The sequence below is a fragment of the Acanthochromis polyacanthus genome, chromosome 3 (assembly GCF_021347895.1).
Source record: "Acanthochromis polyacanthus isolate Apoly-LR-REF ecotype Palm Island chromosome 3, KAUST_Apoly_ChrSc, whole genome shotgun sequence".
Classification (NCBI taxonomy): Eukaryota; Metazoa; Chordata; class Actinopteri; family Pomacentridae; genus Acanthochromis; species Acanthochromis polyacanthus.
The window spans coordinates 35,601,043-35,619,986 of NC_067115.1; the positions used below are offsets into that span (position 1 = coordinate 35,601,043).

Consider the following 18,944-nt stretch of genomic DNA (forward strand, 5'->3'; position numbering starts at 1 on the left):
AGAATGCAAGACTCCATTTTTTCCGCTATCACTGACATAGAAATTTGTGGCTTTTTGTGGCTCATTGTTATTCTTATGAGTGAGCCACAGTGGCTCTTCATTTCAAATTCCTACTGCAAGCATAGGAGATGGTGATCTTTATTGACTTGTGAAGAACACGTGTGGCCTTCACAGTCATTTCACAGACCTCACAAAATAGTTCCAGCGCCCCCTTATCTCTATCATTGATATTTCCATCTGTCTTGTTGAATCCAAAATGCAACCTCATATTACTTCCAAGATGGTTTAGTGTCACACACACATATATATATATATATATATATATATATATATATATATATATATATTTTAAACAGTTGTGAACAAGCTTGCACATCTTCAGAATTTGATGTTGACTTTGGAATATTTAAGCCAGTCCTCCGTGTTTGTTTGCAACAGCGTCATTGAGGTACCACACATTTCTCTATGCAGTAATTTTAAATTATTATTTTTTTGCTTTGCCCATGCTTGTGGCTTCACAGAGAGAGTCAAAAGAGACTAATTAAGCAGAGAACGCCAGTGAAAGGTTTGATAAGGGAACCTCATACAAATGTGATGCTGTCGCTGCACTGCTGAATGTGGCTCACTGGGGAGCAGCTGCGATACTGTAAATCTTAGCAGCACCAGCAGCTACAAGAGCTGTGGCCACATGGTGCACCCAACCCACAGCTCCCCGGGGGATCTGAAGTACAGTATCCTGCACACCATGACCTGATGTTCACTGAGATCAGTGTAGTAGAAAGATGAAAGCTACTACACCCAGGACAGTTTGTTGTTGAATGCAGATATCAGAGCTGCAAATAACAGTTCATTTTCATAGCAGGTCGAAAACGGTTAAATGTTTTTAGCTCCTGTTTTGCCACTAGTCCATGATACATGAAGACGGTGTTATCAGATTGACAACATGACATTGGACAACTTGTCTAGGGGGCTTTATGGAAGACGTGACTGGACCTGTCAGGCTGTGTCAGGCCACCAGCTGTGGGGGTCTGGCTGACATCCAGTGTGACACCACCCGTGGTGTTTTGTCATCTCTGCTCCCTGAACAGAGAGAGTAAGTGTGGCGGACAGGTATTTTCACAACACATGATCCTCAACATTGCAGTGGTGGCTGTAAGAAAGAGGTCCAGCAATTTGAGATTGAAACTGCTTAGTTAAGGGATTTCGAGGTGTTTTGAAGGCTGGACAGTTTGGTGTTAAACCTCAGTCTCACCCGGGTTGCATCACAATGCTAAAACCCACAGGACATCTGAACACATGAGTTCATAACTCTTCCCCCTAAATAAAGACACAATGCTTACCAAAACTCTGAATTGTGTAGCTGCAACAAAATTCCTCTTATTGGAGAAATAAAAAGCTCTGTTGTTTCAGTTTTGTCTAAGACAGAGAACATTGTGTGCTAACTTGTGAGTATCTCGAAGGAATCTCCTGCCCAATGGGAAAACTTTCTCAGTTTGATAAGATAATTGCACGGAAGCATACACAGCTAAACATTCTTGGATGTCACGAGTCAGGATGTAAGCTTGAATTAAAACACAGCCCACGAAAAGAAGAATTTTGTTGCCATGGTCAGTGAGAAGATATTTAACTTGACCCTGCTTGTGTGTCGGTGTTAAACGCAGTGATTAACACTTTATTCTGACATTCAAAAAAAAATTCTTCAGGCTACTTGGGTGCAGCTGCTTGTTAAAAAGAGGCCTGCTGCTGGATGCAAACAAAAATCATGTTGGCAGTGCATAATGCTGCTTTCCACTCTGCTATTTCTGGGCGGTACTTGTCTAGCAGAGAGGGCACTGGAGGTCAGTTTGTAAATCCTTTCTTTGCTTTTCCACGCCGAGGTAGGAACAAACCACTTCTACCTAAACCCACGTCAAGCAGAAGTGCTTCGTTTTATGATATTCTTGCGGCAGCCAAAAACGTATTCCTCACACAGTAAAAAAGGAAAACTATTGACAGTATTCCTCTTGCATCTTTCATTATTAATGTACTATATGGAGTGTGTTTTTGTACCCATCCTGCTCTTGAAATAGCTTCTGTTAAAGAAGTGAGGAGATTAAACCTGCCGAGAGTCTCATCATCCACGCCTGTCGCTGGCTTCATTCATAAACACAATATCCGCAAATCCAATAGTGACCCAGGAATATAATCACTCTGCTTCTTTATAGGGCTGCCTCCATCTCTCTCTCTCTCTCTCTCTCTCTCTCTCTCTCTCTGTTTCTCTCTGGGCTATTATCAGTGTAGTTCAATTAAACTTCGAGCATCAGTGTGCATTTTGTCACATTTCTGTGTGCACACCCGGGAGCTCTACTTCTACTTCTGCCAGGACAGACTACCGTGATAATCCAATTCCCTTTTTCCCCCTGTCATAGTGGCAGATAGGAGATATTCCAAATGAATTCCAGGAGACCTCGCTAAATGGCCGCCAAAACTCCACAAAAAAAAGACATTACATCCTCTTATTCATCAAGCGCTCATCTTTATTCAGGACTTTCTTATTAGCACAGTCACTGATCCCTGCATCATGCATGAGCAAGCAGTAGCTCAGTAATGATGAAAGGAAATGACAGGGAGAATTTTTACCTACCAAGAAAGAAAAGGTGCGATACTTTGATGTCTCTGTTTTAATGGAGTGATGACCAACACAAAGTAATGGATCATGGTGGCAAGGTCAGCGAATGTGTATCCATGTGTGTCGGCATTTGTGCTCAGAAAGGTGTTCCAGCAAAGTGGAATTAAAGTCAGATAGGTTTGATTACCGTCTCAGTTGGTCGCATTCTTTCTCTCATTCCATTTTCACTGCAGTGTCGTTTATAATGGTGCATTATAGGATCAATGCAATTCTCAGAGTGGGAAGACACCAGTCAGGCATAACATTATGACCACCTGCCTGATATTGTGTTGGTCTCCCTCATGCAGTTAGAACTCCTCTGACCCAGTGGGACATGGACACAGGACCGCTGGGGATGTCCTGTGGCATCGGGGTGCTGGCGATGAATTCTGTGGGTCCTGTGGGTTGTAGGGTGGGGCCTACCTAGACCAGGCTTATCCTGGTACATTGTACAGATGCTCAATTAGATTTGGATCTGGGGAGTGTGAACAGCTTAGCTCTGTTCCCTGGGCCACTCCTCAGCAATTTTTGCAGGGTGTCGGGGTGCGTTGTCCTGCTGAGGGTAGCGACTGGCATCAAGGACTGCTGTTTCCATGGCGGGTGAGGCGTTGCAGGGTTGCTTAACCTGCAGTGTTTAGGTGGATGGTACATGTCAAACATCCACCACATGAATGTCAGGACTCAAGGTTTCCAAGCAGAACGTCGCTTTATAACAAGATGATCGATGTTATTCACTTCACCTGTCTGTCAGTGGTCATACTATTGTGGCAGATCAGCGTGTATATATATATATATATATATATATATATATATATATATATATAGATAGATAGATAGATAGATAGATAGATAGATAGATAGATATAGATAGATATAGATATAGCTTTACAAAAAGCTCCAGTGTCTTGCAAGGATACTTTTGTTGTGGCTCTAAAAGCAAGGCAAGACATTTTTATTTGTATAGCTCATTTCATACACAGGAGCAGCTCAATGTGCTTTACATAGAAACAAAAAAATCCCTAGAATCAAAACATACAAATTAATCTAAAATAAAATAAAATAAAACCTGATTATGGATACAATGAAAACAAAGTACAGAAAAATAAATATGAATGGAACATAAAAGAATAATTTGCACTGAACTTATTACTAGAACAAACAGTGCAGATGAAAGAAAATTTCAGTGATTTAAAAGAGCTCACCCATGAGCACATGAAAAGTTTTCCTCCTGGATTTTTAAAATATAGATGTTTGGTGCTGACCTCAGTTCCCTTGGTAGCTTGTTGCGTTTGGTTGCAAAATAACAGCTAAATGATTCTTCACCTTTTTGGTTTGAACTCTGGGCTCGACTATCTGACCTGAGTCTGTAGATCTCAGAGTTACTGATGTTATATTCCATTAACATGTCATTAATGTAATCTGGACTTAAATCATTCAGTGACTTATAGAGTTCTGTAAAGCGTCTTGAGACAATTTGACCTGTAATTGGCGCTATATAAATTGAATTGAATTGAATTGAATTGAATTGAATAGACCAGCAGCAGAACTTTAAAATCTATTCTATGACTGACTGGGAGCCACTCTAAAGACTTTAGAACTGGACTGATGTGTTCTGATCTCTTTGATCTGGTCAACACTCAAGCAGCAGCTGAATGAACTGCAGCTAAAGGCGTTCTTCAGTTAGAGTGGGCAAACCTATCACCTTGTGCTGTCGTATGTGCTCGGACCTGCCGTCTCTTAATCCTGCTTTTGGTCAGAAAAATCCCTTCGCCAAACTTTGCAGTGTCATGAAAATAGTCCTCTCTAATTGAAACCCCTATGATGTATCCTTTTCAACTCTACATGTAGTGTCATTTTTATCGGAATTAGCATAATCTTGTCATATTGAAATGTATTCACACTCCAGGGGTGGTTTTTCACACATTAACATACATTAAAACGAACCTTCTGCAGTATCTCTTGCCAAGGGCGGCAGACTAAAGCGCCTTTTCATGCTTTTTCTGCATATTCACTCTGATCTCAATAACTTCCTCTGACAAGGTATGCAGTTAGACTTGACTTCTGACCGTGAGTAATGAAATGCCTAGTTCAATAGTGCAGTCGGGACACAAGGGCGCAATGTGTCAAGGCTAACGTATTCAGACTGGCTCCACCTGCTGCTGACCTTCAGCACATGCACATTGTACCTTACGTGAAGCCTCCGAGTCTTACAGTGGTGTAGCGGATGGTGCCGTGTGTATACCAACTGCTCAAAGTCTTTATGAAGCAAAACACCCACATAATTTCAGAAATCATTTTAAGCAAAACAATATATGTTTTGCTGAACTGTGGCCTCTGTGGCCATGAGTAATAAACACAGGATTCTGGTGCATTAAATTCTGCTGGGCTTTAATGTGGAGCGGTGACGGAATACCGACTGTCAGTAGCTCACTTTTGCAGAAATGGCTGTAAGCAAGACTAAAATGGAAAAACTTGGAATCTCGTTGGCCACAGCGTCAGGCCAGAGGGAGATTTTAAAAAAAAAAAAATCCACCAAAAATGGACATTTTTACTTAAGAGTCAATAACAGCCAGTGAGTCAGAGAAAAACATGCTATTGAGCCTGTTTTTAAAATTGTCAATGCATGACAAATTCTACATCCTGTTCGCTCAGAGTAGAACTAGATGGTCTTCTTATTGAATGTGTAATGCTTGGCTATCCTGGAAAAATAGCTGCGTTTTGATAACTTCCTGGATGCAGGATGGGGTTCTTTAGGAAGGAGAAGGTCAAGAAGGCTGTATTAGAGGTTACAGTATTTCACCGGCTGAATGAAGAAGAAGCCCGCCTTCCACCGTGTTATTGTTGGACCAATGGTTATTCTCGTCTTGCCTCACCATTCGTCACTTTCCTTTTTGGCCCTTCAGGTGGCTACCAAGCCATGAGATGACTCACAACCACAACCACCCACCACTATGGACTGTGTCACTGATATCTTTGTTTTTTTTGTTGTTTTTTTTTTTTGCTTGGAGACTCACATATGAGCAACATTTTTACCTGCCTGCTTCACACAAAGTGGGATTTGACTACAAAAATCAAATTAACTTTGGTTTTGATACGTTATTTCCATGTTTGGAAATGGAATATGTAGTTTATATCAGAAAGTTTGCTTCACATACCTTTTAAAAGAAGGCGGCATCAAATTAATAATGAATTAATTCGCCAGTGTAAGAGTCTGTCTACAGTTGGTAGCCAGTTGTCTGCACAGATTGCCTGTAATGTCGGTTGGCATCGTTAAAGGATATTTTTGCCAGAAAAAAAGTACTAAAGTACTTAAAAAACACATTTTATACAACTTTGGGAGAAGTCTGGACCTCAAACAAATGCTTATGAAGAAAGAGTCTGTGGAGCTTGACTGTTTATTTAAACTGGGCTTATAATAGACATTTTCAAGTGTATCTATATATCGTATCGTATATATCCTATCTTATATATTCCAACTGGGCGATTAGGACCTCTGTCAGAAAAGTGTTCACTGACAGAACTACAGCTTGCTGAGATATCACATTTTGAATGACAGCAATCAGACAGACAGTTACAGGGCAGCTTGTCAGAGAACCGAAAGATGTTGCTGCTGGAAAACACAGCAGGACTCTCAGAGCGAAACAGCGGTCTGCTATTACAATGAAAAAGGTATTTTTTTCCAGCTGCAATGCAAAGCAGTCTGCAGGAAACAGACAGCTTACCACTTGTCTAACACCGCACTTCTTTGAAGCATGAAGGTGGCAGTCTCATGCTGTGGGTGCATTTTTTTTTCCACTGCAGAAGAACGGCAAACATGTTAGATATGAGAAAAAATAAATGCAGCCAAATGTGGAGCCTTATGTTATGGTGACAGTTTGTGTTCCCACACAAAAGATATACAGCCAGCTCTTTTAGCAGAGACTATGTTTATGAATTCAAAGTTCCACTGATTAAACGTAGATCAGTTCTTGGCTTAGACCTAATTCAGGGTTAAAGCCCAATTATGGAGAATATCCTTGTAATTGGTCGGCCCGCTGACTTGGCCGGTGTTTCCTGTATGTTGGTGTCTGTGGGGGAGGTCACCATTATGAGATGGGAGACAGCGTACTGCCAGAGGAGATGATTGGAGTAAACAACATACACGCTGATTAGTACATGGAGATAATGAGTGGAAAGTTTCAAGCCTGTTTGATTGGGTAATGTAAACGAGGATGGATGATTGGACTTCAAAGAAGAGGTGAGATTTGTGAATGGAGAGGAGCCAAGAGGCAGACCTGAAATGATTAGACGGTTAAAAGCAGCTAATGAACAAACAAGAGAAACAAGACGCACAAGAATAAAGTAGTCTCTCTGCACCTACACTAAACCCCATATCAAATCGCAGATTTGATCATTGCAGTAGCTTCAGGACAAGAAAGTGGCTGCCCTTGTATGACCCAGTAAAAGTCAGGTCCTGAATCCCTTTAGAAAATCTGTTAAAAGACCTCAGTATAGCTGCTCACAGATGCTTCACATACAGCTTGACTGAACTGGGCAAACCACTGAAAAATGACGGAAAGTCCGACTTCAGATGTTCCCGGCCGTCGTTGTCATTACCGCCCAAATTAACGTCGACTTTGATTGTTGAAAAGTAATTTGGATGTGATGCCCATATTTCATTTTCAATATGTCTCCAAAACAGTTCTAAGAGCATTTTTTGCGCTTGTCATGAAGTGGAAAAAAATAAATCATCGTATTCCATTTTAAGATTATGCTGCAACACCATAAAATGTGGAAAAAGTCAATCTGACATTAAATGAACTGTATATTTCAGCTTACCAGGCTGTGTCAAAATTCATTGCGAGCTACAGTGGCAAAAAAATGTTCAGATGGGCTTCACTTGTATCTAAATCCTAACAGAAATTGGTTGAAAGTGTGGGATTGCAGAAATGGAAAAGAGACACAGCACCGGACCATATCTCTCCTCAAGCCAAATGAAAACTCAGAGCGATGCGTCAATCACAGGACTAGTCACACTGACAGAGACAGTGAGTGAGAGAGTCCAGCCGCCAAAAGAGCCAGCTGCCTGTAGGCATTTCACCTTGTCAAGGTCAGGCCTGTTAATACTGAGTGACTTGAGTTTAAAATCCCGTAATGGGGTTTTTACAGTAAAGAAAGAGACGGGAAATTCCCTGAAGTTGAGTGTTTGCATGCTGTTTCTACACCTTCTCTGAAGGTGGACGCATGTTTTCATTTGGCAGTACAAAAGCAGCTTCCCTTACAGCGCACACACACACACACTCACACACATCCATGCTCTCTCGTTTTTGTCCATTAGGACACCATGCACTCACATCTATTCACCGGAGTCTTAATCTAATACTGAGCTGTGCCAACAGTCACACCTCGACCAGAACATTTAATGTTTATCTTGTGGGATCAGTTATTTGTCCATTGTCACCATATTGACTGAGCAACTAGATACTGTACCAACACTGTGGCTGATTAGAAGATAGCCTCACATAGCTAGAAATATCTCCACAGCACTGCAGAATGGTCTGACTGCACCTTATTCTCATTCATTTTTTTTTAAACTTTCTTTTTTTTGGATTTTTCAGGACAGTGAAAAAAGGATTTTAAAAAAGAGAACAGAAACAAGAGTTCACTATAGTGTGTGTGTATGTGTACATATACATATATATATATATATATATATATATGTATATGTCACAGGCCAAATTAGAATCCAGGCAGATTTAGAATCCGTCTAGGCAGAATTAGAATTTTGATTTCACCTAGGCGAAATCAAAATCCTACCATGGTTGTTGTACGGATTTCAATCTTGATATATCAATAGCCTGTATATTAGAAAGAATGACCCTAACCCCAACCCTAACCCTGTTTTGGTATTTTGGTATACAGTATATGAAAAAAACAACCCAGAAACTGCTTTGACAACACAATTCAAGTGTTGAGGACAAAAGTTGACATTACTTCTAAAGTCAATTTTTTACCTTGTATCTAAAACCAAATTTCAAGGTACATAACCTTAGGGAAAAATAATTACATTAACAGAGCACATCATATTCAAAACCCTTCAAATTTCAATCTAGCCTAGGTGAAATCAAAATTCTAATTCTGCCTGTAATATATATATATATATATATATACACACACACACACACACACACACACACACACACACACACACACACACACACACACACACACACACACACACACACACAGAGTAATCAGGAGGGTCCTTTGCACTTGGGCCTGGGCAGACCACTCCCTTGACCAAGTCTATTTCATTCTGCACTGAATACCCAAAATGTTAATCACTCTTCCCCATTTTGTTGTAAACCACCAATACAGTGCCTCAATCTCTCTAAAATAATAATAAGATTTTAGAAACTTCCACAGTTGAATAGAGGGGGGATTGATGTAAACACGACTCGACTCACTAGAGACCCCTATGGGTTCAAAGGCTCAATGTTACAACTGATGCTAAAACTTGAGCACAAAGGAATCCTGAAAATAGTTCTGAAAACCCTGAAATAACTAAACTGACTGGCTCCAACAGGGAGAAATGAAAAACTTAGCTGACGACGAGCCTGAGGAGGGAAGACAGGCAGGAGGACAGTGGACAGAGGTGGTATGTTGCACAGCAGTGGGTGGCATCTCCATTGTGGCTGTGAATGGCGGAGTGCAGTCTGTGGAATCCAGGACGGTGTAGACTGACGAGGGAACGAGGCAGAAGATCCAGGCAGGTGGAGACAAGCACCTGAGTGTCCAGAACTGTAACACAGGAGATCGGAATTATTTTACGCGCCCACCTGATCCATCAATTTCCCACATCCCATTCATTGTCGATGTGAAACACACTGCATTGCATGCTGGTTCTGTTGCGGTGCCTCTCCCTGGAGCTCATTTGCATAAAATCACTTCGACTTCTACGTTATGCAAATTCGATGCGACGTGCAGAGGTCTGATGCATCGCAAAATTTTCGTCAAACATCTGAACTACACTACCAGACAAAAGTTTGGACTCGCCCCTAATTTTCCCGTATTTTTGTCAAAATAGCCCAATTAAGAGCTAACTTTAGCAATTTGTTATTTCTAATCATTGCAAGAACATTCATCAGTATGCTATGAACACAATTTAATCAAGTATGGCACTCAAGTAGGGATATTTCTAAGCATTTATTGATGAAAGCATTACTAGAACATCTTTTGTTTGGTTAAAACACTTAAAATATCTTTACAAAGGGTTGCATGTCCCCTGTAATAACTATGCCGTCCCAATAGAATGTTTTTCACACCTTGATTCACAGTTCTTTACTCTGTTCACAAATATTTTGTGTTACCTTTTTGAGTTGATATTAAAGACTGACAATTTCTGGAAAGAAGAATGTCTTTAGCTAATTTGAAAATTATCTAAATCTGAAGTAGCACAAAAATGCCAGAAAATCTGTGTTAAGCAAAGAAAAAAGGATTGAAATTCAGGTTGTAAAAAAGAAGGCTATTCTACAAGACAAATTGCTCAGAAAGTTAAAGTCTCACGAAGTGGAGTTGCAAAAACATATGAAGAGAAACAGGTTCACATGAAGACAGATTTCATTCTGGTTCATTGAAGAGAAGTTCATCAGGGTCACCAGTCTTCGAAATACACAAAAGACAGCCCCAGAAATAAGAACTCAGCTAAACTCAACCAGGAGCAATAATGTGTCAGCGGATACTGTGCGGCGTAGACTGCGGGAATCTGGTCTGAAAGGCAGGGTAGCTGCCAGGAAACCACTGCTAAGAAAGCAGTACATAAAGAAGAGACTTCAGTGGGCTAAAGAACATAGAAACTGGACTGTAGAAGAATGGAAAACAGTTCTGTTTACAGACCAGTCAAAGTTTGAAATGTTTGGATCAAAACGGCGCAAGTACGTTCGATGTAGGGTTGGAGAACGCTTGACTCCTGCGTGTGTTGTTCCCACAGTAAAGCATGGTGGAGGTAGCGTGATGGTCTGGGGCTGTTTTGCAGGGGGTCAGACTGGTGATCTGCACAAAGTCACAGGAATTCTAAATCAGCATGGATATCTTACAGAGGCATGCCATTCCCTCTGGGCTGCGTTTAGTGGGACAGCCATTCACATTACAACAAGACAACGATCCAAAGCACACCTCCAAACTGTGTCAGAGGTATCTGGCCAAGAAAGACGAGGAGGGGAAGCTCAGGATTATGAATTGGCCAGCTCAATCCCCTGACCTTAACCCCATTGAACTTGCATGGGATGAACTGGACAGAAACGTCAAGAACAAGCAACTCACAAGTGCTGCGAACCTATATGAGCTGTTGGCAGAAGCATGGGAGGAAATTTCAAGTGATTATCTCATGTCACTGATTGCAAGAATGCCTCGAATTTGTCAAGCAGTTATCAAAGCTAAAAGAGGCTATTTTGATGAGTCACAGATTTAGATAGTTTATTAACAGTATTATATGCTAGATTCTTCAATTTTGTTATCAGTGTTCTTATCTATAGTTCTACTGTGATTAGAAATGAAACATGGCTAATTTGCGCTCATAATTTAGGTAATATGAACCAATCACAGAAAAATTACGGGCGACTCCAAACTTTTGCTTGGTAGTGTAGCCGTCGAACTAAAACGAGGACAGATTCAGCAACTGTACAGCTTATTTCTTGCCTCAAATGGTTCTAGAAATACTTCTCGCTTGAATGTTTTCACAATAAAAGAGAACTTTTGCAACCGAGCCGCCATGTTAGTCCAACGCGTCTGTCGAACTCAAGCTGAAAGCGATGTCATGTGACCGTTTAGTGTCCCGCTAGTGACCGGCCACCAAGTGAGCGATTTTCAGATGCAGCATGTTTACATGTGGGAAAAACGGATCAGGTGGACTCGTAACTTGAATACACAACAGGACATAAGGGTCAGACAGAAATACTGAACATGCAGTTCAACGGTCCGACAAAGAGTGGTGGCATCTCCTTTCCTTATGGAAAGAGAGGGGGATTGTGGAGATCAGTCCCACCTGCTGTCACGCCAGTTCCGCTGGTAATCATTGGAAGCACCTGGCCGTGCCACACACCACAGTCACGTCCACCTAAGGGAGAGGAAAGACGGAAAGAGGAGGGTGGAAGGGAAGAGGGCCTGTCACTACCTGGCATCTGAGGGAGAGGGCGTAACATCTATGCTCTACCACTTCACTGTTATGATTCACTGTCACCACTCATATCAGCCTTGTTTCCAGTTATAACAGGAATGTTCATAAACCCACACTACCTATGTGGTGCCGGTAGACACAGTGAACACAGTGGAGCATTTAGCTGCTAAAGAGCTATTTTCCTGAGGTATCACTGGAGACCAACACAGAGCTAAAGACAGGGTGAACACTAATTGTGACTACTAGAGGAAGAGCAGCTGTGTTGGTTGCATAAATTTTATATTGTTTTAGCATAAAAAAAAGCGGTTTTAATTTTGCATAATCCATATACATGAACTGCTGTCAGACTGTATTGTGTTGCGTGCATGTTATTTGTTAGGTTACCATCATTGGCATAGACAAAAATAATAGAAACGCACCATAAACTATAGCCTCCAAACTGTGGTTTAATCCACACATCTCAGACAACCACAACTGACCCTTATAACCTTCATGAAGGGAGGATTTATTAGAATGTATGAGTGTTAGCGAGGTGTACCTAGCAATAAACCGATCACCAATTCCTGTTGTGACAGTTGAAGCAGCAATTATTGACAAGCTCTAAACACAACATCGACGAGGCTTATGTGTCTTACAAACATGTCGACAAACAGTTAAGCAACTGAGCTGATACGTCCAAATCCACTTAATTACCGACACTACTGAGAGTACTTGAGCTAAGCCTAATTCTAACCTAAAAATCAAAAGTCTTAAAGGTGTCCGGTGGAGATTTTGACCACTGTGGTACAATACAGCAGGATTTTGATGGGGTTTTCCTTGTGCTTTACCACACATGTTGCACAAGCATATGAGAAGCATGGAAAAATCCTTACAACAATAGATGTACAAGACTGCACACACACACACACACACACACACACACACACACACACACACACACACACACACACACACACACACACACACACACACACACACACACACATTCACATACAGCCAAGCTCTCTAGCAGCCAGGAGGTCTTGTGACAACAGCAGGTGCACCTAATTCCCTATAGAGGGCAGCTGAATGACAGATATAAAAGGACAAAACGTAATTAATAGCTGCATGTGATCCCTGGCAGCAGAATGGTTGGCATGTTCCATTGCAGATAACAGGCCGCTGAGCTGATCAGCAGTGTGCTTCTAATGCCCAGGTGAGACTGACAGGTCTGTCTGCAGGTTGGGGGAGTGCGTCTGATACCAACCGCCCAAACGTCAGTGCGAAAATGAAATTGCCTCTTGCGCCGGGGTGATTGTAGAGATATATGATGCGCTCACTTACCATCTGACATGCAGTAAACGCATTTTATCAACTGTGACAGGGTGTTGTCACATCTGCAAAGCTGAATCCGGGCTTGTCATTAGGCTCTGTAATATGGTGCTTACTACTGTACACGCTCCACTGATAAAGAAGTGACAGCTGTGAAAATGCTGCGTGGCTAGATGGCGGGATCCTCTGACATCACCATGACAGGCTGCTCAACGGTAAATAAAGCTAAAATACACAAGTGTATGCAATTAAAGGAAGCTACAGTACGTGTCCAATGCACACACATTATTGGATATTTGCTCTTTTGAGTCTTTTGAGTGCACCTCATGTATTTCACTTGGAAGAGGCTGAGGATCACAGTCGCTCTCTGCCGCCTCTCCTTGTGCATAAGTGTGTGTGTTCTCCACCGGGGACAAAGAATCCACTTGTGTGCTCCTGATTGCTGCCCAGCCTGTAGATCATGTTTGCCTGCCACGCACATTGTGGCGTCCTTGCTGACAATTAGAAGCATGCATTATTTAGAGACGGGGACCTCCCTCCCGTTCATTATTCACCGACATCAAAAGGTGACAGTTGAATGTGAGTTGAAGTTCACATGCGCCAAATCATCAGGGGAAACTAGAGAGTGTGTTTGTGCATTTACACACATTCACACAAACAATTCAAATTTTTGATTTGCAGACGCATTTCCTCTCAACATCCAGCCTTGAGGCCCTTTCCCTGCGGCTTATGTTAACGAAGCTGCAACAGAAACAAACGGAAGTCTCCAAAGAATTGTGTTGGTGTTTTTTTTTTGCATCTTTTAGCATATTTACAAATTTTGCGTTCTTAAATTACTTCCAAATGTTTTCCACTGATTTTTGATTTTCAAAGGGATTGTCCTCTCGCCTAGCTGGTACTCTATGAAATGCCGTGAGCCTTGATGTAGATCATCACACAGTGCATCTTCAGTGTGATAACTGAGCCATTACAGTGAAATAATGCAGTCATAACTCCACTTCACTGCCCAAATTCGGAGTTTCTGACTGAAGTAGGGCAGAGATGGCAGCGAGCATCAAACATTCATCCATGGGTGACATGAGAGATTATTTTTTCAGTTATATTTTCAATGTGTCATGTTGTCTGTAAGTTGATATTTGCTCTGTTGTTTGTCTTTCTCTACAATGAAACAAATGGCTCCCAGAAAGGTGGGAAAAAGCAAATATGCTCAGATAAACAAAGCCGCGTTACAGGCAGATAATTCTAAAAGGATTCTGCATAAAAAAATTGGCAGTCAGTGGATAAAATAACTCAGTCTCTTTGTCTCTTTTTGTTTGGATGCTCAGCCTGCTCTGCTGCTGTTGTCAGTGACTCATGCGTTCTCCTCCGTCTCTCCTGTGGGTGTTTGTTTTATCTGCAGGGAACATCTTCGTGGTGAGCCTGGCGGTGGCAGACCTTGTAGTGGCCATCTACCCGTACCCTTTGGTCCTCACTTCCATCTTCCACAATGGCTGGAACCTGGGTTACGTCCACTGCCAGATCAGCGGCTTCCTCATGGGCGTCAGCGTCATCGGCTCCATCTTCAACATCACCGGCATCGCCATCAACCGATACTGTTACATCTGCCACAGCCTCAAATACGATAAACTGTACAGCGACAAAAACTCTGTGTGTTATGTGATGCTGATCTGGGCGCTGACTGTCGTGGCCATCGTGCCCAACCTGTTTGTGGGTTCGCTTCAGTACGACCCACGCGTGTACTCCTGCACCTTCGCACAGTCGGCCAGCTCAGCGTACACGATCGCAGTGGTTTTCTTTCACTTCATTTTGCCCATCATGATTGTCACCTACTGCTACCTGCGCATCTGGATCTTGGTCATCCAGGTGAGGAGGCGGGTCAAGCCAGACAATCGGCCCAAGCTGACACCGCACGACGTCCGAAACTTTATCACCATGTTCGTGGTGTTCGTGCTCTTCGCTGTTTGCTGGGCGCCACTCAACTTCATCGGCCTGGCTGTAGCGATCAGACCAGAGGTGGTGGTTCCCCTCATCCCCGAGTGGCTATTTGTGTCCAGCTACTTCATGGCCTATTTCAACAGCTGCCTTAATGCCATCGTGTACGGTGTGCTGAACCAGAACTTTCGACGCGAGTACAAGCGTATTGTCGTGTCGGTGTGTACAGCTCGCATCTTTTTCCAGGACAGCTCCAATGATGCCGGGGAGAGGCTGAAGAGTAAGCCGTCGCCGCTCATGACCAACAATAACCAGGTGAAGGTGGACTCTGTCTGAACCATGATCCAGAGACATGGATGGATATACTGTTAGTGAGAGTTTAAAAAAACAAAACAAAAAAAAAGCTGAGTAAGAAAAATACCAAATATAAATCTAAAGCAGCTTCTGTCCTTTGAGCTGTCCAGACTGTCATACGGTGCTATCTGACCTCTGAACAATCACAGTAAGAACAGAGGTGCATATAATCCTTGTCTTTTATCAAGCACTTTTGTTTGCCTCTGCAGTACCTGTAGTACAGTAAATATATGGTCTGTTTTGTTTTCATGTTTACAGTGATGATATAAATGTATCATGCATTATATAAGTATTTATTTTGTATGAAATGTCATGTAGATATACACTGCTCCAAAAAATTACAGGAACACTTTTTAATCTAAGTATTGCATCAAATCAGTGAAACATGTGGGATACTGATCTGGTCAAGTAAGTAACTGAGGGGCTTTTTAGTCAGTTTCAGCTGCTTTGGTGTTCATAAAATTAACAACAGATGCACTAGAGGGGTAACAATGAGACAACCCCCAAAACAGGAATGAGTTTACAGGTGAAGGCCACTGACATTTATTTCCTTCCCAATATTTTCAGACTGTTTTTCACTAGTTTTGCATTTGGCTAGGGTAAGTGTCACTTCTGGTAGCATGAGGTGATACCTGGACCCTACAGAGGTTCCACAGACAGTCCAACTCCTCCAGGATGAAACATCAATGCGTGCCATTGCCTGAAGGTTTGCTGTGTCTCCCAGCACAGTCTCAAGCGCATGGAGGAGATTCCAGGAGACAGGCAGTTAGTCTGGGAGAGCTTGACAAGGCTGTAGAAGGTTCTTAACCCATCAGCAGGACAGGTATCTGTTCCTTTGTGCAAGGAGGAACAGGATGAGCACTGCCAGAGCTCTACAAAATGACCTCCAGCAGACCACTGGTGTGAATGTCTCTGATCAAACAATCAGAAAGAGATGTAATGAGAGTGGTCTGAGGGCCCACCGTCCTCTAGTGGAGCACAGCTCGCTGATCGGCACCGTGGAGCTCGGCTGGCATTTGCCATAGAACACAGGAATTTGCAAGTCCACCACTGGTGCCCTGTGCTTTTCACAGATGAGAGCAGGTTCACCCTGAGCGCATGTGACGGGCATGAAAGGGTCTGGAGAAGCCGTGGAGAACGTTATGCTGCCTGTAACATTGTTCAGCATGACCAGTTTGGTGGTGGGTCAGTGATAGTGTGGGGAGGCATATCCATGGAGGGACGCACAGACCTCTACAGGCTGGACAATGGCATTCTGACTGCCTTTAGGTATCAGGATGAAATCCTTGGACCCATTGTCAGACCCTACATTGGTGCAGTGGTCCTGGATTCCTTTTGGTGTACGACAATGCCCAGTCTTATGTGGTAAGAGAACTCATGCAGTTCCTGGAGGATGAAGGAACTGATACCATTAGCTGGCCCCCATGCTCACCTGACCTGAATCCAATAGAACACCTTTGGAACATTATGTTTTGTTCCATCCGACACCATCAGGTTGCTCCTCAGACTGTCCAGGAGCTCAGCGATGCCCTGGTCCAGTTCTGGGAGGAGATACCCCAGGACACCATCTGTCGTCTCATTCAGAGCTTGTCCCGGCATCGTCAGTCATGCATACAAGCACATGGAGGCCATACAAACTACTGAATACCATTTTGAGTTGCTGCCAAGGAATTTCAGCAAGATGGACCAGCCTGCCGCATCAGTTTTTCACTTTGATTTTGGGGTGTCTTGAATTTAGCCCTCCTGGGGGTTGATAATCTTCATTCCCATCAAACTATGTGGCACTTTTCATTCCTAACACATTATCCAGTCCATATCAATGCTAAGATCCAGTTTTTTTTTCCCCGTATTGAAATATGATGTGTTTTCAAAGTGTTACTTTAATTTTTTTTGAGCAGTGTATAATAAGGTATATCATCAGGTTACAGTTAAATGAAGCAACGTTTTATGAGGCCAATAAAAAAAAAGATTTATACAAAACTTGGTTGAAAATATAACTGCAAGTTTCTAAGTGAAGTTAACCAATTTTAATAATCTCATTTGTGACACTGTAACACTAATTGAGTGGAAGCAATGTGGGTTGCTGCTGTCTTATTATACCCTACAGTACTGTCCCTTACATTAGGTGGAATATATATTTTAGTAAGAAAGATCTCTCTCTATCTTTCTCTCTTGCTCTCTCTATCTTTCTATCTACCACCTTGTGAGCTCAATATACTGTATGCATGGATATCAGGAATTGTTCATATGCAAAATAAAATCTGATATTGATGGAAGATTTGCTCGAGAACTGTGTTCAATTTGCTCACAAATGCAAGGTTATTACAATTTAGGTTTATTAAAACTTTGGCCATGTACATAGTTTTGGCCAACATCCTTATTGGTCTATAAAATTTTAAAGCTGCAGTTGGCAGGATTTTTTTAAGTGTCATTCCATATTAAGTGGTCTCGTAAAGAAACTAGAATTCTGTACCTCCTCTCCTCAGTGAGCATTTCCCATTATATGGTGAAAACCATGAATCAATGGCAAAAAATCATGCAGGAAAAGTTGTTATTCCAGTATATGCACTCACTGCCTAGACTGCATTGCAACAGATTTAGCAAAAAGAGAGTCTGATCATGACGGTAACATAAAAACAGCCCTTGACTGTGCATAACTTTCCGCTTCAATACAATCTGAATGGGGAAGCTATGTAAAATTCACCCTAATAGAGTTGTTTTGAAAAGTGAACATTAGCTGTGGACATCAAACCTTTACTTGTAACCTCTGTAAACGTGTTTATTTCAGCTGTAAAGTTGAGCATGTCAATGTGAAGGTCTATGGGGCTTGACATGTTTTTGGAGCCAGCCTCTAGTGGCCATTCGAGGAACTACAGCCTTTGGAATTTGCACATTAATTTTATCATTCAGTCCCAGAGGTTGCCATTTGGTCAGTTTTCCAAAGCATCATAGAAAGAGGCAATAACTAATATATTCTGTGCTTGTCTTTCTTCTTCTGGGTAGGTAAACCACTAACTTTATTTACCTGTAATAGTTCATGGCAACGGTCATAGATTTACCATGCAAACTGGCAATGAATGGCTGTTCGTGTTACCAATACTTTAGCCTTATGCTAACCATAGCATCGCAATGTCCATGTTTTTGCTGAAGTGTACAATCAAGCGTGTGTGTTTGAAGCATGATGCAGAAGGGATAGTTAGCTAGTCTTTTTTTTTTTTTTTTTTTTTTACTACCGCTGTTTCAAGATAACATCCCTAATCAGTTTTTAGCAGTGTGGCTATAATAAGCTGGCATCAGAGCATATCAATATTTGGTTTTGTCCAAACCAGATAGTAGCTGGAAAGCACACAGACTTTTAAATGATTTTGTTTGGTTTGTCCTATATTTCTATTTTTGCCAAAGTGTGACAGCCCTGCTTCAAACCTGCCTGAGTAATGGGATTTCATCATTAATTTCATCATTAGCTTAAAAACAACCGCTGAATATGACAAGACACGTTCCTGTCTCCTCTGCGTTGTCTAAGTCCTATATGTGGCAGTTCAACAC

General features: G+C 42.0%; 1 protein-coding gene across 1 annotated transcript in view; it reads left to right on the plus strand.

The window, feature by feature from the left end:
* The window catches only part of mtnr1aa (melatonin receptor 1A a), a 47,409-nt gene extending 29,735 nt beyond the window's left edge, over nucleotides 1-17,674 (plus strand). The window contains exon 2 of the mRNA XM_022217102.2: nucleotides 14,512-17,674. Within this exon, the coding sequence (XP_022072794.1) occupies nucleotides 14,512-15,380 (869 nt within the window). The 3' untranslated portion in view covers nucleotides 15,381-17,674. The remainder of the gene's footprint in view (nucleotides 1-14,511) is intronic.
* Nucleotides 17,675-18,944: the final 1,270 nt, after the last annotated feature.